The 21,162-nt window shown below is 46.4% G+C and overlaps 1 protein-coding gene across 2 annotated transcripts in view; it reads right to left on the minus strand.

Moving 5' to 3' along the window:
* Window positions 1-21,162, minus strand: part of LOC8030945 (inner nuclear membrane protein Man1) — a 52,220-nt gene that overhangs the window by 23,093 nt on the left and 7,965 nt on the right. Inside the window, exons 3-9 of one of the 2 annotated variants that reach the window (XM_029972432.4) lie at window positions 18,562-18,632; window positions 15,411-15,492; window positions 13,199-13,290; window positions 11,861-11,919; window positions 5,033-5,184; window positions 2,800-2,901; window positions 611-704 (exon numbers count right to left, since the gene is read on the minus strand). In XM_029972432.4, the coding sequence (XP_029828292.2) occupies window positions 611-704; window positions 2,800-2,901; window positions 5,033-5,184; window positions 11,861-11,919; window positions 13,199-13,290; window positions 15,411-15,492; window positions 18,562-18,632 (652 nt within the window). Of the gene's footprint in view, window positions 1-610; window positions 705-2,799; window positions 2,902-5,032; window positions 5,185-11,860; window positions 11,920-13,198; window positions 13,291-15,410; window positions 15,520-18,561; window positions 18,633-21,162 lie in introns of both variants that reach the window. The other variant, XM_002403600.5, reaches the window with a different exon arrangement.

Raw genomic sequence — 21,162 nt, forward strand, 5'->3', positions numbered from 1 at the left:
ACTTTTTTGGAAGACACGTTATACAGTCTAAGCTCGTTATAACAGACCTTGATTTTGACCAAGATTACGGTCTGTTGTTAAAGGGGTATGTTGTAAACACAACCGAACTTCACAAATCGGTATGTTATATCCAAATGTCTGTTGTAACCAGGTCTGTTATAATGAGCTTCGACTGTATTATGTTTTTTGTTACAACCTTTTGTGACACTCTACACCTAGATGCGCATTTCTGCACCGAAATGCACCCAATACAGAAATGCGCCGAATGCATTTTGGCGCAAAATATAGCGCTGAAATGCAGTCGGCACTTCCTTTCCCCTCACGTCCGACCGCAGCAGATGCCACAAGCCATCGGAGCCAATTCAAGGGCACGCGAGTTTCCCACGACCTTCGAGAGGATGCGTCGTGACGTGCGCAAAAAGCGTGGTCGCGTGCCACGTCTGCGGAGATGGATTTCCCGGTACCACTCGTGGCATCCGCCACGGCCGGACGAAAGATGAAACGGAGCATAAAAGGACGGTCTTATTGGCTACGTAAAAGACGGCATCGAGATGCGGCTTTTTCGGCGGTCGCACCACGTCGGCCAGTGTGACCTCAAACGGGCGCTCACCGCTGGGACGGCTCGATGAGCATGTCCCTCACGTGCACCTGCGCCAGGTACGGCTCTCGGCAGTCCGGAGACTCCGCGTGCTCCTTCAGAATGGCTGCGCCAAAGACAATAAAAAACGGACACGGTAAGCCCGTGTGCAAAGGCTTGATTTACCTTTGTCATACAGATCGCAGGTTCTCAAACCTGGTTTTCATACTTCGTTTCGGTTTAAGTCCCGACGGTGCCACGAGAGAATGGGACCGATCGAGCGGCGTCAAAAGTCCAAGTCGCTAGGCTGTTTCTGTCTACGATTGGTTCGGTGATGACAGAGCACGTGCCGAAGCGTGACGAACGCCACCATAATACACTTTGTTGCTGTCCAATTGGTCCCACCAGCTCTTAATGACGGTTGTGTCTGGACTTGATGCGAAACGAAGTATAGGAACCCGGGGTTTTCCTGAAGTACCACTAAGGGTTTCCCAAACTCCCAAATTTCCACCGTCGTCCCTGTCCCCAGTTAGAGTGTTCTTCTGGTTTAAGCGTGATTTAAGAAGATTCGAGCCCCGTTTTTTTTTTTACGGGTTCTTCGCCTCCCAGGTTTCAGAGAAAGCTCCGGTTTAAGGGGGGACACTACCCAGAAAAAAGGAATTTCTGCAAAAAAAAGTTGATTTTCAAACTGCCATTGTTACATCCACCAACATCTACCGTAATATCCCGAGTCATCGCCCATCCCTGAGCCATCGCCCACCCCATTTTTTGGGCCAATATCGATTTCCGAAAAAACACCGAGTCATCGCCCACCCCTTCAAATACCCCAGCGCGGACTCTGCGATCCGCGAACACTCATCCTACCCGAATGACGCGGCCGCGGACCTTACAGTTGGAGGACGTCCGTGACAAAGTAAAACGAAGGAGGGAAAGACGCTTCTTTTTGTTCACGCATTTCCTCCGTGAGCGACCCCAAAGTGGTCGTGTATCCGTGCGAAAAGAAAACGATGGAGATAACAAAATAAGAGTTTGTTAACGTAACCGCGGAGTGTTAGGTCAAAGTCTGTCTCCGCCGAAGTAAGGCCACCGCGAACCCGCTCCTTCTTCCCGCCCGTCGCGACTGCGGTTGTGCAATATTTTAGGCAAAGCCAAAGCGTAAATAAAGCTTTGCTGGAACGTCCTACACAGACGTTTGCAGAGCGTCCCAACCGTGCATTGATAGCCCGCCGTGCACGGACGCACGTATGTACGCACCAAACAAGAAAGTTGCGCAAGAGCTTGCAATTGACAAGGCGCCCGACTTGGCCCGACGCCAAAGTATTTGCCAACGCGACCGCCGGCTTTCCCGCTTTCCCAGCATTGCTCTTGGTCGCTTCTTTGGTCCGCTCGCTCGCTCGCTCGCTCGCTCGTTGCGCCTGGTCGGTTTTTCTATTTTCTCGTAGACTTTTCTTTCTTTTTTTTACTAACTAGGAGAACATAATGGTGACATTCTTTCACAGAACAAACGTTCGTGCTATATGCAGATCGGCGGTGTTTCTAGCGCGTATGCAAGCAACGGACTTCGCTATAGTAAAATATTCTTTCGTGAGCATTTTTTTTCTATAAAACAATGAAACTAAATCGAGTTTTGAGTTTGATGTATCTCTTGCGCATCAGCGCTACATACGCAGAAAAAAATAGGCGGTTTTTTTCCGCTTTTTTTCAAGTGTTTGTGCTCACCCACCGAGACATGGCCCACCCCACTTTTTTAACGAATTTCAGGCGGTTGGGGGGTGGGCGATGACTCGGGATATTACGGTAGAGTATTCCCAGAAAGTTCAATTTGTTTACGCAGCATAGTCATTTTTTTATAAATTATTTTCAGCCCATGGATGCTAAAGAAAATGTAGAGGTTCGAACATTTCGAATGAGTTTTTCTCCGTTCTACTTTTTGGCATAAATCCCACCTTAATAAAACTATCGTTTCAGTATGGTACTATCGAGACTTAATATTTGCGGCTTATATGCCGAAATCTTATGGAGTCTGTTACTATGAACTTAGATTTTGCATTTTCATGCTCCTTTAGCGGTTCAAAAGTTGACATCCCCAGGTAGTGTCCCCCCCTTTAATCTAGTCTCCGTCAAACGTGTCCGAAGCCGTTAAACCAGGCTTCGTCCGGAAACAAAAGCCCACAAGAGTGGCGCACCGACACGGCCGTGAAGTATGTAAAGAGAGCACGCACCAGTGATTTTCTCAACGAGGCTGTACAGGCGGCGCCTCCGCTCATCTCGACGCGCCTTCCACCAGCAGAGCAGGTAGTACAGGGCACAGATACTCAGAACCGCTGGAAAACAGCACAGACGAAAAAACTGTATACGTTCAGTGGCCCCTTTGCACAAGCACGAACCGACGCTTCAACTGTGACAACTCTAAACTCCAAAGCAGTATATCGTTAAAAAACCTGGCAGTTTGTGCAACGTTATTGCAATTTAGACGGAAGAGGTGAATGAGCACGAGCCTAAGTGGAACAAATGATACGCCGACACACATGCCGACTGCCCAGAAGTGTAAACTCTCGAACTTCCGACTCGAGATGCATTCATGGCATAATTGGCGATTTTCGTCGCATGTTTTTTTAACCTACTTCTACGGCTTTGTTTTAAGGCCACCGAGAGCTACGAATATCCGCTTCGCTCGAGAAGGCTGGCGAGCAAACCTGCCATCACGGCTTTCTGTTTTAGCCGCTAGGTGCCGTCGATCTCTCCGGAATCGCTAATACTGCTGGTATGCAGAGTTTAAGCATTAATCGCAAGAAATATTTATAGCCGTTTCAAACAGGCACGCATTGATGTTGGCTACAGTCGGAGACAGGTTAGGAGATACCGCTCGGGACGAGTATAGCTTGTCTGCTTTCCCCGTTTCACGCACTTGACCTTTTGGAATGACTCAGGCTTGTTCCTGGCGTAGTTTGCGGCCCTACCAACAGCTGACAGCACCTTTTATTGCTTAGTTTTGCTCCCATTCCGTTTGTGGCTATAAACTTTATTCTGAAGGCAACAAGTTTGATTTTACAACAATTAAAGCAATCGAGGGTCAGGAATTCCCGAAAATTAGAAACAGCTAAGGGTCTAAATATCGGTGGGGAAACCTCAATAACGAGCCTTTTTCTAAGTCCCGTAATCAAATGATACTGGTTAAATTTTAAATTCATAGCAAAAGTATCAATGATTCATTTATAATTGCGATGCTACACAAAAACAAATGCTCGATTTATCTCGATCCCATGGATAAGGTCGGTATGCACAGGATATGTTTCCGCGGCATTCTTCGAGGCTTGAGGCAGACGTTGCAGTTTCTTTTTTTTTAATCGTAGCATGTTATTTACTTCCAAACTCCATCCCTCTTGGGCACGTCCTGGATTTCTCGTTTCTTCTCATAAGCCGGCCAAACGCCGAACGCCGTAATGTCGAACATCAGCGTCCGACAATCGGTGTTCGCATTTTAACAGTTAGTAAAGATTATCTATCGCGGTGGAGACAAAGCCAGCTAGCTTTGTGCCGCCGAGCTCGCAATCGTGGGGTCGTGGGTTTCGATTCTCGTTGGGAAGCGTTTAGAATTTTGTCCTTTCTTCTCAAATCACCATTTTTTTGTACAGATTGTCCTCTGAAGTAGGTGTTACGCGTTTTCTAACGATTCCCCTCATGTTCAGCCACACCTGCCTCAGGAATCCCAGCCATCGAGGGTACTCCCGAGAATTTTCGAACTACCCCAACCAACTATAATTTCTGAATCCCCGGCTTTCGCTCTTTCCAGTCTGCTATTTAGTATCGCAAAAATTCGAAATATTAGTTTTTTGCAAAATCGGCAAATGAAAATGATGCCAAAACCAACATTCAAGCCTTTCCGTGCCACGACGTCAGTGGCAGGCAGGCTTGCCGAGCATTTGTTCTGCGTTGTTGCGCGGGTGCCAGAGCGAGCTTCCAAAAGCATTCGTTCGACGCCGTGAAACTGCTCGCAATCGGTCGGGAACAAATCACACGGTCCAAAGAACGAACACCTGCCTGTCACTGGCATCACTTTTTCGTCGTTGCCAGTAGAGACCTTCAGTTTGAAAAACAGGGCGAGGACCAAAATTGTGATTTCAATAACTTCAGGAACAATAACTATTTTTGCCTCATACAGTGGAGTCTCATTAATTTGAACCCAAGAAGGACCAATAATGCAAAATTTGAATTACCGGGAGTTTCCTTCCTAGAAATACATGGGACAGGACCTGTGTGTTAATTTGAATTAACGAGATTCCACTGTATATGGGTTACTAATTCAGCAATGTCTTTTGGAGTGTTTAGCCAATTTTCAGTCATATCGGGGACTGTAAAGAAAACGCCGGAGTAGCCCTTTGAACACATTCCGCGTTAAAACAAAAAAAAAAGGGAATTTGAGGCATGCGAGCGTTAAGATGAAGGTGAACGCACCCAAGGTTCCGAAAACCATCTGCATGGCGACGCTTTGCAGGGTCAGGCGTATAAAGCACCAGTACGACTTGACCGGACGCAAGGCACGCAGCGCCAGCACCGAGCCTTTCTGGTAGAAGACGCTCATCGGCTCGCCGTCTCGACCCAGCAGCCTGAACGATGATACCGAAGGGATGGGGATACGGGGACGTTCTCACCACTTTATTTTAGGCACGTGCAAATTGTTAGATTTTGAGTTTGGAGCAAATTCAAAGCGAATAGTGGCTTTGGCCGAAAAAGTTTAATTAAATATTGAATAGTTACTCAGAGCCTTTCGCTGCTGCACTATGCTAAAACGAAAACCCAGCCGAACCTCGTGGAGTGAACAAGTATCTGTAATCTTGACATAGTTGTTTTCAGTAACAACTCAACTGAATCCTAAAGCTCTGCTTTTTTGTTTTTTTTTCTAGAGTCAATAGATTAAAAGTAATTAGGTAAACTGTTGACTAATTATGACCAGATTTTGTTTGCTTTCACGTGTGTGATTAATTCATGGCAAGAAACTCACTTCATAAAGATTCTATTAGCTCTAGGATGTATGGTGGATCCTTGCAAATCACTGCACATTGTTAAAAAAAGAAAGAGTTTTTATTAGAAATTTTAAGAGAGAAAAAGAGACCTAGTTGGGATTTGATATTTTGTAATATCTTTCCTTTTAGGTTATTTGTTTCAGATGTAATTGCAGATATCAAGTCACCATTAAAAGACAGGTATGCATGCCAACTTCCAAAAACATCTGTCAATAAACAAAGAAAAACCTTTAAAGATCCTGTAGGCATTGAAGATGTTTTTGAACTTTTTAGAAAAGGGTGCTCTCTGACTCTCTAGGAACCTGGCAATATGCTCAGCCCTCTCCTACAGTTCTAAGAAGCTCATTATATTGTATCAAATAAATGAACGAAACCAAAACTGGGGTTCGGCTTCCCCGCCGTACAAACTCTCTTAAAACAGAGGTGAAGTCAACAGTGAGCCGTCGGCTTCGGTAGACTTTAGTGGCCGCGAGTGTAGACAGCATGGTGAACTCTAGCAGCGCTCTGCCATTCAAGAGCATTGTACAGTGTAGACCGCATATACCGTATGCCGCGGGAGTCGCGAAAATCCGCACTATAAACGGTACTGCGCTATAATTAAAACATAAATTTTTCAGGCCAAAATACATGCCATCAGACAACTTACCTTTGTAAAACAATTTATTTTATGTTAGATGAAAAATAAAGCTTAGTTTGAGGAAAGTCTTTATTTCACCAGACTAGTACACTTCTCTCTCAAGTGTGTCGCACATTTTGAAAGAAATGAGCGACTTTTGCCTGGCGCAGCCTTTTAACAGCGTCGCGGGTTGCGGACAGACGTTGCGAGCGTTCAGGATTGCTAACCCTAATCACTTTTCTCTGGTGATGAAAACGCGTGAAAATTCGCATCTTTTATACGGTACGCGCCAGTAATACCTTCAACTTGAGCACACGCATGAAATGCTCCAAATAAGAAATCCGGGCGATGTTCGAAAACACAAATGCTTAGAAAGCACCACTGTAGTCGAAGTAAAGAAACACGATGACACGGGCATTTCTGCCATCTTGAGAGTGCCGCCACAACATCGCCGCATGAGTAGGTGGATCTTCCCTTCTAGTACATGCTGGGTTATCATAGCGACACACGACGAAAATTCACAGTCAAGGATAGCGCTTTTACGCGGAACGATGAGCTGTCTACGTCGACGATCACAACCGACGCCATGTTTGCGGATAGAAGCAGCCAGCCCGCCGGCTCGCGACCGGCATGCAACGTGCGCGAACACTTCTCCTCGACCTGCGATTGGTCTGTCGTTGCAGTTGTTTCCAACCATCGCAGCGGAGGGACGCATGCAGGTGAACGACACGTGCGTGCGTCCCTCCATCGCTATGGCAACTGAAGCCTCTCTTCGCTTGCTTCGCTTCTCCTTCTCCCCGCTTCTTCCAGCAACCTCCTCGCCCCGCGAGTGCCGCTTGCGGCTCGCGCCCTTATCTAGCGCCGCACAAGGAAGCGTGCTCGCTGCGCCGGTCAGTTGGCACGGCCGCCGGGCTGTTCCAGAAACCGCACTATAACCGGTATTTCCCTTCGTGCGCCTGCATTTTAAGCGGTATGTAATTACATGGAGTTCTATGGGAGGCGAACCGGTGGTTTAAAAAAGCCGCGTTATACCCGGTCCTGCACTATAAGCAGTTACGTTGTAGGTGGTCTATACTGTACCGCATTGTGACCACGGGTAACCAGAATATTCGTGCTTCATATGCTGCTTGCCAAGCTACTCTTTGAATTGGCTACTCTTTGAGAACAAGCTACTCTTTGAAAAGCACGAATGACCCAGAGACTCGCGGCCGTTTGTTGGCACAATGCAGACAAACGCATTTGAACGCAACTGCGTGTATGGACCTTATTTTTTGTCGATGTTGTTTATTGCCAATCGCGTTGCGAGTGGCGCTATCGTATTACGATTACTTATCACGAAGAACAATAATTGTAGTGTGGGTCATCAAAGGCGCAAGCTCAATATTAAAGATAAAAAAAAAAAATGAAAATTATTTTTTCTGGCTTTTAAGAAACTGCAAATACATCTATTGAAAAATAAAAAATTTTGCAAAATGCCGGAAGCACATGCACCGCGTAATTCTCAGCACAGCGTCGTATCGGAGTTCCCCCTTATGTGCTTGACCATCACAATGCAAAAAAAAAAAAAAGTGTTTGGGAGTAGCCACGTGATTTCCGGCAACTGCCTCCTCCTCTATACTTTTCCCTCTTCTCTCGTGGACATGTCGCACCACTACTCCGTGATCGTGTTTCCGTTTCGATTTTGAGCAGTTGCGTTTTTTGGCATGATTAAAAATATACGTGACTCCGTAGCAAAATATTAATTGGGTAGTCTTCTGACACAGTATTAAAATGCCTGGTAAAAAATACCACTAAATTTTTGGGGGGTGTCGGTGTCTCTTTAACGCGAATGCCATCGGCTTTACTAGCCCACGGCATGACACAAGTATGGTCCTGCTCGAAGAGGTTCGGCGTAAAAGCGATGGAATCTTGAGCTCACACGCAGAGACGCTTACCGATGACTTCGTTCCCGCATATTCGCACAAACACTTCGGTACGTCACACGTGCAGAAAGGTTTCTTTCGATGAAAGGCTGGACGGGTGCGCAGGAAAGACTGCAGTGTGCGAGACGAGGTCTGAAAGAAGCTTTTGGACATGGACCCGGAGGAGTACTGGAAATTTCAGCACCTCAGCCTGGAGCAGTTCCTGTAGCTCCCTTCACATATGGAACCAAGAAACGCGCAACAAAACGAACGAAGAACAATAATGTGCCATTTTTGTTTTCTGGCTAGCTAAATTGCTAGCCAGCATACCCACAACCCAAGTTTGTTTTCTCGAGAGAAAATTAAAAAAAATTTAGAGCCCTTCCACTTTATGTGAAGATGGACAACCAGCGAAGCTGTTATCTTTACGACGTCTAGCACAATGCCTAGAAGACGTCTAGGACGACCTCAAGGACGACAGCTAGGGCGACTTCTAGGACGGCCTCGAGGACGACGCCTAGGATGACCTCAGGAACGACGTCTAGGACAACCTCAAGGACGACGTCTAGGACGACCTCAAGGAAGACGCCTAAAGGAAGACCTCGAGGATGCCTAGAGGACAACATCTAGAATGACCTCAAGGACGACTTCTAGGATGACCTCTCTAACAACCTCAAGGACGACTTCTAGGATGACCTCAAGGATGACTTCTAAAACAACCTCAAGGACGACTTCTAGGATGACCTCAAGGATGACTAATAGGACGAAGCCTAGAGGACCTCTTAGACGACCTCTAGGACGATGCCTAGAGATAAAAACAAGAGATCAGGACCTATCTAATAATGCCAAGGAAGGCTGACTCACACTGGTTGCCCCCCTTTTTTCTTTTTATTTATTCATACTTGCCACGACCAATGGGGAGTTTTCTGTCAACATCCGCAGACGCATTTTTTCCCAGATCCTGGCACGTAACAGCTTCACTGTAAAATTAAGGGTCAACCTATAATCGTGACCAGTGAATTTTAACCTACATTAGTGACCGAATTTCGCAACCCTACTGAGGGCATGGAGCTATCAAGTCACCGACCTAGCGTCGCCGTAGAGCCGCGGCGCTGTTTCTTCTTTCAGAATGCTTCTGGTGCACGAAAACAACCGAAAGAGCAGCAGCCGGCGGCACACCTGCAGTGGCCGCCGCTCACGTCCCTCAAGTGTCGAGTTTCGCACCTCATCGCGGCCGGCGCCGCCTCACGCATGCCCCTCGCTACGCAAGACGGAAAAAGGAGGGAGAGGGATGCAATGCACCATGCTTGGCCGTGCATTTGAACCCTCCCCTCCCTTCATCCCTCTCTCCCTCGCGGACGTGCAGCAAAATAAAATACAAAGGTTACTTTCACTTCTTGTTGCTCACTGCGGCTCGCGCATTTCTCACGGCGACTCGCAGTGTTGCTTGCGTCTTTGTATTTGGTCTTTCGTCGCTTCGGCTGTCTCCACCTTCTTTCGTTTCTTGTTGTCGTCATTTTGCAACGGTGTCAGTGAGGTACTGTTGCGAATTTCTGAGGATGGCTGCGAAGCTGACAAAGTTTCCAACAACAATGACATGCCCGGTAGTTCTGACAATGATTGAGTTTTTGGCATTGCGCATTGATTTAACTGAGAGCGCTGTAAATAAAGGTTAGCTTTTTCTTTTGCCCAAACTTCGACCTATACTTAAATCCTTTTTTTTATTCTAGTTGAGTTTTGATATAAAGGCATGCACCTATATTTGTGGTCAACTTATATTTGAGCAAATATGGTAGTATTTAGCGAAAGTAGAAAAATTATTTTATGACCCCTGTAAGTCCACATGCCAGTGGACTGAAATAGTATTTTATTTCTATTCCAGTAAACCTTCCTCACAAAAATATATATTTTTCATTGTTATGTAATTAAAAAAAAAATTTGTTTTGATTAATTTTTTATTGAAAACAAAGACGAGCCGACTGCTTTCACTTTGACCAACTGCCTGACAAGCCTCAATTAATGTCATGGTCCATGGGACTCAAAAGCTGGATTTCTTCACAGTCTCAGGCGTCGCTGTCATCAGTCCCGGTGTCATTATTGCTCAATCTGTTAAATTAATTTGTGCAGTGCGCAAGCGCAGCTTCGAGCTAAAACTTCGTCAACATTACCTTCTTTAAACTGAACTTCCAAATAATCTTCATGATCCCTTTAAGTAGGCCTTACAGAAACTGCCAAGGTAAATTATGCCAGCTTAACAGCATAAAAGGTAGGGCCAATGACCAAACACAAACATATGTGGCAATGAAAAATATATGCCGCTCATCAGAATTATTGGGAATGAAAATTCATGTTGAAGTTTATAGGTGATGCACTTGGTTATGAGAAAAATCAGATTTCAATATTTTCCCTTTTCTTTCTGAAAGTAACTCCCTAAAAAACAAAAATACAGTCGAGTCCACTTATAACGATACCGTTTATAATAATATATCGGTTATAACAATGAACAACGATGGCACCGTCCATTTTTATACGCTTTCAATGGTAAAATAAACCGCTTATTACGATGCTCCAGGGCTGCGATATCGGATATAGCGATTGATTCCGGTTACAGCACGCGCCGAAAATGCCAGCTGCCGCCGGCTCTCCGCGGCATGCTGCGCCCCGCGCACGACCCCGCGCCACGCATCCCTTCCACCCCTCAGAAAACGAGTCGACTGCGCCGCTTACTAGGAAGGAGGCGAGAGGAGGAGCAGCTTTTTCCGAGCTCCCCTCCCGGAGCCGCCGCTTTGGCCTCGTCCGCGCACCCGGCCGCGCCCATCGCACCTCTGGCGCCACTCGCTCGCTCACTCGCCTGTTGTGAGTTTGCTGCTTTGACCATCTTTCTCCAACTTCGTTTTACGTTTCACTGCGGACGGGGCGTCATGCCCGATCCGCCAGCGGCGCATTCTATGCAAGATCGGATCTGGACAACTTCCTTCATGCAGACGATGTTGTGGAAACGTCCGAGTGCCTCAGTGATGAGGCGATCGTCGCGCGTGTACGTGCTGCGGACAGCGGTGAAAGCAACGACTCCGACGACGCAGTTGAGGAGCCTACCTAGGTACTGTCATCGCAGGAGGCCCAGTGGATGATACAGTCCCTCCTGGACTTTGTTTTCGTGAAGGACCTCCCGCTAAGCTACATGGAGCACCGAGATGCTCTAGAGAAAGATGTGCGCCAGCTTCGTGTGAAGCAATCAAAGCTGACAGACTATGGCTTTTCTGCAAACAAGTAGTTGCACTTGCACTACCTTACTTGCTTGCAAATAAAATGTTTCAATCTCTCTTTTGTCTTTTTTTTTTCTCAACCCGGTTATAACAATTATTGGTTATAACGATGGTATTTTCTTGGCACTTGGATATCGTTATAAGTGGACTCGACTGTATTCAGTAAGGAGAAGAATTCACCTAAGAAACATCAGTTTTCAGAATGTGAATGCAGTCATTGCTGTATTAAAAGTCTCCCTGAAAGCAGAGTACTTCCGAAGTAATCGTACAAAACTAAACTAGGATATGTTCAAGAGTCAAGTGTCATGGTTGGTTGGCTTACTTGTTGCAACAAACTGTTACTTTTATGTGCACACACAGACATTTGTGCAGGGGTTAAGTTTGTAGTCCCAAGGAAAATTAGAATTTATCATATAAGATAAGGCCACTGGACACAGCACCATGAACTGTTTTCCCAAAGACTTCATGCCACTTACACAATGCCCCAGGCAGGATTTTCGAACAGAAGCAGCAGGGAGTCTTCGAAGGCTTCTTCCTGCAACGGAGATGACAAAGTCAACTCTGCTCCCTAAATGTCACGATCTACCACACTGACAGCCTTTTCAGCAGACAGGACACAAAGTGTGCCAGTCGTGCAAAAAGTTGAAGGCCTTCGGCAAGCTTTTGATTCGCTCTCAGATTCAACAGAGTGCCCACTCGCAGCAGTCTTCAAATGTCGCTCGCTTCCAAAAGAATGCAAACCTTAAATGACGTACTGAGAATCCTAGGACGAAAAACTGAAATTAATTTATGAGCCAATGTACCGTTGTTAACCGCTTTTGGACAAGTCAACATTCAACGTGCGCTCCGGAAGTAGCTTCTTTTCACATTAGGAACTATAAAAGCCAGTGTGCTGCAGCTCAACTGAGCTGTTATCTACTACATGGTCATGCTAATCTCTTCAACATTATTTATGTTTTCTTTGTCTCCCTCGGCATTCCGGAGACAAAACAACTCAGCGAACATGTCGGCTTTAACAATACCCCTAAAGACACTTAAAAGAAATGGCACAGCTATTCTTTCATTCCACTCTAATCGAAAAAGGTTGCTAGATTTCGAGAATTCGGGCTCCTCAAGGAACCCGGTCTGGGAACCGACCCGCTACATTCGTAGCTTAACAGAATGAGCTCCTCAAACTACTCGTGAATCACACAAATCCGCAACATTTCTACGCACATTACTGGGGTTGTGTATTTTTGGACTATAGTTGCTTGAGTTAGGGGGCGGGGCATTTTAGGGGGTTTATTTTATCACAGGCTCGGTGTCTTCGGAGTCAATTTTCGGAGTCGGACACAGACATAGGATTTCCTGACCTCCAGGGAATGCTTGCATTTCCCAAATACTAGGAAAACATCCCAGTAGAGATAAGAGAAGGAGAGAGAAAGGCTACTGTTTTCGAAAAAAGAAGCACCTTCACAGACAGTTCAATTGCACAAACAGTGTTCTGAATAAACACAAAATAAAGAGAAGCCAGGGGCTTCCTTAATCAAGGACAACTCCAATTTGGTGTTTTTAGTTTTCTTCTATTTCGATAAAATGAACTGGGGGTTAACTTTCCAGAGCTTATCGGTATAAATTTTGAAAACACGAAATCCCAGTTACTACCTACTAGCCACTTGAGAAATTCACAATAGCCGTGTGACTCATTATTGAAGCCCCGCTGTTCTTTCGCTATCACTCTCCGTGTACATCCTTCTCTATCCACCAGAGGGGCCTCGAAGAAACCTACTCGAATGGACAGATAAACGAGATTCGCGATAGTGTAGGACACTCACCGCAAGCAAGTCGTCCTTCGCTCGACGCATCTCCTCGAAGCACTCGTCGTAGCTCAGGCTTGGCTGGGCCGTCTCGCCGCACTCATACTTTCCTGACAACAAATGCAGAACCATGAAGGGTGATTAGACAAACAAACCAGTCGCCACAGAGCCTGGTACGCGTCTTCAATCGGTATGTTTAGTATCCTACACTCGTCGAAAGCGGTGCCGGAATGTTGGAGGGCTACACCACGTGCACACACGTTTCGTGTTGTCGGGTGTCAGGACCCCGGCGGTCAATTGTACGAGTTCCGGCGAAAAAAAAAAAAAAAAAGCAAATGCGAGAGTCGGCGTTGTCACAACGTTTTGACCCCTAGCCACCAGAGCTTTCGTAGACCGTTGAGTTGAAGAGACACCCACGGCGCAATAGGCACCTGTTATACTAGGCTCTGTTGCCGGGACGCCGCCGGGAACGCGGCGGGGAACAGTGCGACGCTTCCGCGACGTCACGGAAATATAGAAACCACAAACGAGGACGCAGTAAACGCGCTGGTTGGAGACGCATCCCGGCAAGATGCTATCGCCGCCGGACCGCTACCCTCACGGCCGCCGGGTAGCCGCGGCGTGCCAAATCCTCCTGGCTTCTGATCCCAGGCGGCAGGCGACGCAAGCGCCACGTTGGCGATGCAGAGAATCTACCGTAAGAAGCTTCAAGTATGGCGAAGTAACTTGGAGCTCTGCAGGGTAGTGGCGAGAACTACGAGGCAATCGGTTGGTTTGACACTCCAAGAAAAGCGAACCCGATGAAGCGCCGCAAAAGTTTCCAACAAATGCCAGCACACAGCAAAGAGGTGAACGGCGAAAAATAGGGGGTGGGACGGCAAGACCTCGTTCAAAACGAGCAATAAGCATGAGGGCATCCATTAGAACTTGCACTGCGTGGGAACCGATGCCGCAGATTGCGGCCATTTCACCGACCTGCTTTAAATGTGATAGCATTTCTTTAAGCAGCTTTCCCCTTCCCAACCCGGGAGAATAAGTTATGTTCTGTAACACAAAACAAAAGCACATGCCTGGAAGAGCGGCAAGAAGATGAACTGACAAAAAAAGAACAAATTCAGGATGTCCCCCCCGGGGAAGCGAACCCCCGACCCCAAGGTCATGAGCCTGACACCCGACCACGGTGCCGAAGGGGAGGCTTCTGAGCCAATGTTTATTACATGTGACAACATTTCTTTCACCATCTGACACCACGAAACACAGAAGTACAATCGTCAACAGATTTTTTGGACGCCGATATTTCGGACTTGTTCCATATTTCGAACCTAAAAGCGGAACCAAGACCCATCCGATGGAAATAGAGCATATTCACGACCAATGTTTTGGACAGATTGAAGTCCGAAAGTTTGATTTTCCGGACAATATCGTAGCGAGCGATCAGCGGGAAACACCACCGAGAGGCCGCCATTTTAGATTCTATGTTGGCTGTGCATGGATTGGCTTGGTGTTTGGCAGTGCTACTTGAGTACTGCTAAGTCCTACCGCTAGGTGACACTATGCTACGGCTTTTTTTTTTTTCCCCTCCAGTTGCACGTCATTATCATCATCAATGTTACAATTTTGCTTTACTCATTCACCATTTGGCAGTTGTGGACTAGCGCCTCTCATCTAGTCTCCTTGAATTGTGTTTTCAAACAATGCTGGATTGGACGTCATAGCCTTATCTGTTCTTCCGCCGCCGCGAAGTGTCACGAAGAAGCGCAGAAAGTACTCAACCATAATGATAGAGAAGAAGGCAGCGATTCTCAAGCTAATAGAAAGTGGCCGAATGCAAGTGGAGGCGTAACCTGAAGCAAGGCACTATTGACAGCTTTTCTTAGACCCGCTTAGACGTTATAAAGGCAATTTTTTAATCTCCTCATTTTCCAGACTGCTCTATTATTCAAACGTTCCTTCGGTCCCTGCGAAGTCCAAAAAATCGGTCGGCCACTGCAGTTGCACAGGCAAGTTGTTGCGACTTTTGCTCCCACTGCACGAGGGCTCAAACAGCCGAGGCGCGATTGAACGCCTCGGTTGCGCTAGTGACCGCCATTGTGCGACACTTATATTGTAGAAAGAGATCTACAATATAAGTGTTTATGCTCGTTAGAAGTGCTCCGGTCATCTTTACACTGCCTCGCCAGTGAAAAGAGAATCGATGAGTCAAGCGCAGATGGGCAAGAAACCTAGTCACCTGCCAGGTTGCCCAACAGCCTCTGGATGCGGCCCGCGAGCTCCAGCGCTGCGGGAACATTTGCCTCCCAGATGCAGGGCCTCTGCGAAGGCACAACAGAGAAGTCGACCTGGAACCCAACCAGTCGGACAACGTGAGCCGAGGTACTGCGCCGGTTGTGCCCAGGGCATTCGCGCGGACACCATCCGTGCCGAGGTCACACCGCCATTGCTCGTCGACATTCCTCGAGCTCTCTCTCCCCGTCGTGTCGTCTACGAGAAACGCATCTATGTATACCAACTGTGGGAATTGTGTACGTGCCCCTCAATGTTTGTAAGTGAGTGTTTTTGTCCACACGAGTGGTGGGAGTCGCACAAAGGTGGGAATCCAATTCTTTTTCTTTTTCTCAACAGTGAAAACGCTACCCATGCTGCGTTTCGTCGTTAGTATCACCACCTTGGTGTGATGACAGGAATGTGTGCTAGCATAGAGGAACTGTTAAGAGGATCCAGTGAGACAGAGTAATTATGTGTATATACAGGGTGATTAAATCTCAATCCGAACAGATTTATTGAAAGAAAAAAAGCCGTGCAAGGTACACTGGTCTGTGCACGTGGGTTAAACGTCCAGAGGAACATAATATAGGGGGTTATTTGTCACGAAAACAGGGATAATTTCATAATTAACTAAATTCGGTTAATTAACTTTTTAATTAGTGAAAATGAGCATAGGGTTCAAATTAGAAACTTGCTGAGCATCACCTAAAGCCATCAAATTAGTCAAGCTCAGAAAGATATAGACACGTGGCTGTGTAACTCACCTGCACAGGTGACATTAATGTACCTTACACGGCTCTTTTTTTTAATAAACCTGCTCAGATCGAGAATGTTGCAGGAGCGAGTGAGTGTGATTCTTGGTAGCACAATGCTGAACAACTTTTCTGATGACTATAAATTTACTATAGGTATAAAATTTCATTAAGAGTGCTTGCGTGTTGTTTCTTTCTAACGTGAATAATAGACCACTTACAACGTAACCGCTTATAGTGCAGGACCAGGTATAACACGGCTTTTTTAAACTACCGGTTCGCCTCCCATAGAACTCCATGTAATTACATACCGCTTAAAATGCAGGCGCACGAAGGGAAATACCGGTTATAGTGCGGTTTCTGGAACAGCCCGCCGACCGTGGCGACCGACTGGCGCAGTGAGCACGCTTCCCTGTGCGACACTAGATAACGGCGCGAGCCGCAAGCGGCACTCGCGGGGCAAGGAGGTTGCTCGAAGAAGCGGGGAGAAGCGAAGAGAGAGGCTTCAGTTGCTATAGCGACGGAGGGACGCACGCACGTGTCGTTCACGTGCATGCCTCTGCTGAGTTGGAAACACAGACCAATCGCAGGTCGAGGAGAAGTGTTTGCGCGCGTTGCATGCCGGTCGCGGGCCGGCTGCTTCTATCCGCAAACATGGCGTCGGTTGTGATCGTCGCCGTATACGGCGTGGTGGAAGCTCATCGTTCTGCGTAAAAGCGCTATCTTTGACTGTGAATTTTCAATGTGTGTCGTTATGATAACCCAGCAGGTACTAGGAGGGAAGATCCGCCTACTCGTGCGGCGATGTCGTGGCGGCACTCTCAAGACAGCAGAAATGCCTGTGTAATCGTGTTTGTTTACTTCGACTACAGTGGTGCTTTCCAAGCATTTGTGTTTTCGAACATCGCCCCGATTTCTTATTTGGAGCATTTCATGCATGTGCTCAAGTTGAAGGTATTACTGGCACGTACCGTATAAAGGATCCGAATTTTCGCGCGTTTTCATCAATGGAGAAAAGTGAATAGGGTTAGCAATCCTGAACACTTGCAACGTCCATCCGCAACCCGCGACGCCGTTAAAAGGCTGCACCAGGCAAAAGTCACTCATTTCTTTCAAAATGTGTGACACACTTGAGAGAGGAGTGTACTATTCTGGTGAAGTAAAGACTGTCCTCAAACTAAACTTTATTTTTCATCTAACATAAAATAAATTGTTTTACAAACGTAAGTTGTCTCATGGCATGTATCTGGCCTGAAAAATGGATGTTTTGGTTATAGCGCGGTACCGCTTATAGTGCGGATTTTTGCGACTCCCGCGTCATACGTTATATGCGGTCTACACTGTAGCACAATGCTGAACAAGTTTTCTGATGACTATAAATTTCCTGTACGTATACAATTCCATTAAGAGTGCTTGCGTGTTGTTTCTTTCTAACGTGAATACACATACAAACAGCATATCCCACCAGACAGCTTCATGTAAAGCATTTAGAGGTAATAAAAGAAGATTATATTGAGTTCCACTGGCACGACGCTCGCTCCAAAAGACTTCCAGAAGGTAAAAGACATTGGAAACAAGGCTAAGACCTACTGTCAAACCCATTTATAACGAACTCGGTCGGAACCACATGTCAGTGTGACATAAAAGTTGGTATATATTTCGTTACGTCACAACCTGCACAGAGCAAATATCAAGTTTGGCAGCCGTGCAGGGCAGCTAAAGTCGCTACGAACACTGCGGTTTGTTACAGTATCAGGATTAGCGTGTGAAAGTCCAACCTAGACAAAGGCTACTAGAAAAACAATAGTAGACGACACACCCCACTGATCTTGGCATCTCGGCCATCACAGTACAGACCGCTTGATGAGGGAAGATACAAATAGCTAAATATTATGCGCAACCAATCTTGTCGGAAAGAAAAAGAAATGCCTCGACCTTCTCTTTTCGGCCCGCCGCTCTCTTCCTAAAGTTTTCTGCTCACACTTTTTATCTGCTGCTGCTCATGCCGTGCGAGCTTTTTTTTTTTTTTTTTTTTTTTTTTGCAGAAAAAGGTGTTTGCACGTTTTTGAGGGTTAGGCTTTCTAATAGCTTGATATAGTACAAGTCAATCAGTTGTTTTGTTATAGAAAATAAGTTTACGCGGATTTTCGTTTTAAATATTTAGACAATAATTAATTACGACCAGGCTTGTCATAAACAGGTTTGACTGTAGTCACAACTTCGGCGTCCAAGTCCGTGTTTGCTTCGATATTACAATCATTGCGTCTTGGGCACAAGAAGAGATGTAAAGCTTCCAACACAGGATACGTCGGGAGGGAACGAACGACGAAGCAGGTGCTTAGAATAAATGGCGGCGCTACTCACGTTCCTCGAATTTTCGCACAGTGTGGCGTTGTAAGGAGAGTCCGTCCTCGGTCGGGACTTGGGCTTGGACCCTGGAAAAAAGGCAATGGCATCACTTCTTTATTTTATTTTATTCGGGATAAAATATTGCCTCCGAGCTCTGCCAAAAGACCAAATAGGTTTCCCTCGCTAAAATATTTTCTCTTAACAGTTTGGCCGCGATGCATCGGACCTTGTGGCTTCCTGGGGAGAGGCAAATGACCCAGTACCACAATTGTTTGTATATTGTAATAACAAAACCAAAAAAAAAGACTGCAGAGTAGGGCCTTGCGTACCATACACGAGAGCGCGTGAAATCCTTCACAGATTTCTTGTTCCCCGACACGAAGTATCAAGTTTAGGGTTTTACGTGGCAAACCTACGAAGGGCACAGGCTTGCCCCGGCGGAGAACTAGAGACTAATTCGGACCGCCCGGGCGTTTTTCCGACGTGCAACAGAAATCTCGGTTACACGGCGCCTCCTCCGCAATAAGCCTTCATCGGATTGTGGGCACCTCAGTTGGGATTAAAACCCGCAAACCGCAGAACCGTAGGCCGGCGTTCAGCCTCCGAGCAACGGAAAAATGTTGTTTATTCCTAAGGTTCCGTGTTTTCCGATAAATATAATAAAATCCAAAAAAACACTTACGGTAAAATTTTTTCGGAATTCAGATTTACCCAAAAACTTAAGGCTTCAATGTCACAACGCAAAAAAAAAAGAAAAACAGAATGGTATTTTTTAAATAAGCTTGTTCAGAGCACAGGACCGGTGGTCATCAGGATCCTGAGGAGAGGCCACTCGAGTTTCCTTCAAAGTCTCAAATTACTGACAAAAGGAGGTTCACCATTGATTTTGTCAAGTTTTGTTTGGGACAACGGGTCATGGAAATCTTGCACCACACAACAAGAGCTACTGTTTTAATTTCCAGCTTGGAATTCTTGAAAAAAAAAATTGGGGTTTGTGCATATTCATACAGCCTAGAACTTAGTCTGCCTCAACGGGCGACTCGTCTCCCAGCTATCGATGAGAAATTTAGCCAGTGCGGTACAACTGCAAGCCTGGGGTCTATAACGTGCATCACGCAGTAGTGATGCACAACCGCACGTCAGTAAGATGCTCATCCAGATCGAAAAGGGCAGGGGCGGGGATTGAACCCAGGATTTCTGGGTTCTGCAGCGCGAGCTTTCGCTCCATGTGCTCCGAGCTGGTATGCGCTAGCCCACTCACCAACCAATCCCCCTCTTGGACTTCTTGAAAGGGGTGGGGCTGTATTTTCTGATAAATGTGAAAGCTATGATCAGAGGAGGGCGGGAAGCACCTAAGGGTTCTCTCGTACGACTAGAAAACAAGGTTTCCAGAGGCTACGTCCAGGATTAAAGTGATTTTAAAAAGTAACTGCAAAGGAAAAGAAGTGTTTTTTTAAACAGCCTAATTGGGACAAGCATGTCACAAAACAAATCTTTGGCGAAAACAAAAAAATTTCTTTAGCAATATTTACACCACAGGACAAAATTTAGTCGGATTCACAACCTCTCCACATTTGAAACTCCCGCTCTTTCGACCCGCAAGGACGTAATCCCAAGCTAAAATTTATGATAACAGTACATATTCAATTCAAACAACTGTACGTAAGATAATTCGGAAGACGAGATAAACAAAAAAAGAAGATATGTTGTCTAAAGCAGAATTTGGACGTCCGAAGGCTTCTGCGGACAGCTGTTATGTAATAGCCTGGCTGTGCCAGGATTTTTGCGTAACAGATGTGTCTCAGTCACGGACGTTCGGTGCACCCGGTTCGAATCTCGAAGGCTCGGAGCGAAATGACGACAACATACCTGGACCCGTTTGTCGCTACGCGAACGCCCGATTACCTGCACCCAAATAGTATTCAGCTTATGATCTTTCGGGGCAACATGGCAGCTGGAAGACTCGCTGTTGCGATAATTCATTTCGCAGCACTTTACAGAGCAACGACGCCGCTTTACAGAAGCTGACATCTCAAAAAAAAAAAAACATTTACAAGCACAAGCAAAAAAAAAAATAATAATAAGAGAGCACGTTAAGAAAGCAAAGAGGGAAACGAAAGTAACAAACCGCACTATGATAGCCAAAACCCCGCGTCGCTTCCTATCACTAACACTGGTGACAGCTGCTAAACACACACTACTTCACTTCAGGAAGTCTCATGGTGAATTCCGCTCGCATATCTCGAGCTCTCCAAAAGCACTCCATTTCGACCGCGCATATTCTGCTCGCAAATCTGGCTCGAGTTGGTCATCCTCCGCTCGTAGATCTCCTGGCAGCACATGCTCCATAAAGCGCCTCCAACCCCGCCGAACTTGCTCCCCGAGATTTCACGGATCGATCCGGAACTTGACAGAGCGCATACGTCATTTCCTTTTTTAAATAGACAATGCGCATGCGCGACGAGGTTGGCGAGGTTGCCAGCCGGACCGGTCGGGCCAATTGGGCCATCGAGTTGGATCTCTTCAGATGCGTTGGTTGTTTACGCAGGATTGTGATGGCTTGAACGCTCCTACCTCGCGTAGATCAGGGATACAAAGCCGGGATTGGAGCGTGGT

The sequence above is a fragment of the Ixodes scapularis genome, unplaced genomic scaffold (assembly GCF_016920785.2).
Source record: "Ixodes scapularis isolate PalLabHiFi unplaced genomic scaffold, ASM1692078v2 PGA_scaffold8__174_contigs__length_109621045, whole genome shotgun sequence".
Taxonomy (NCBI): domain Eukaryota; kingdom Metazoa; phylum Arthropoda; class Arachnida; order Ixodida; family Ixodidae; genus Ixodes; species Ixodes scapularis.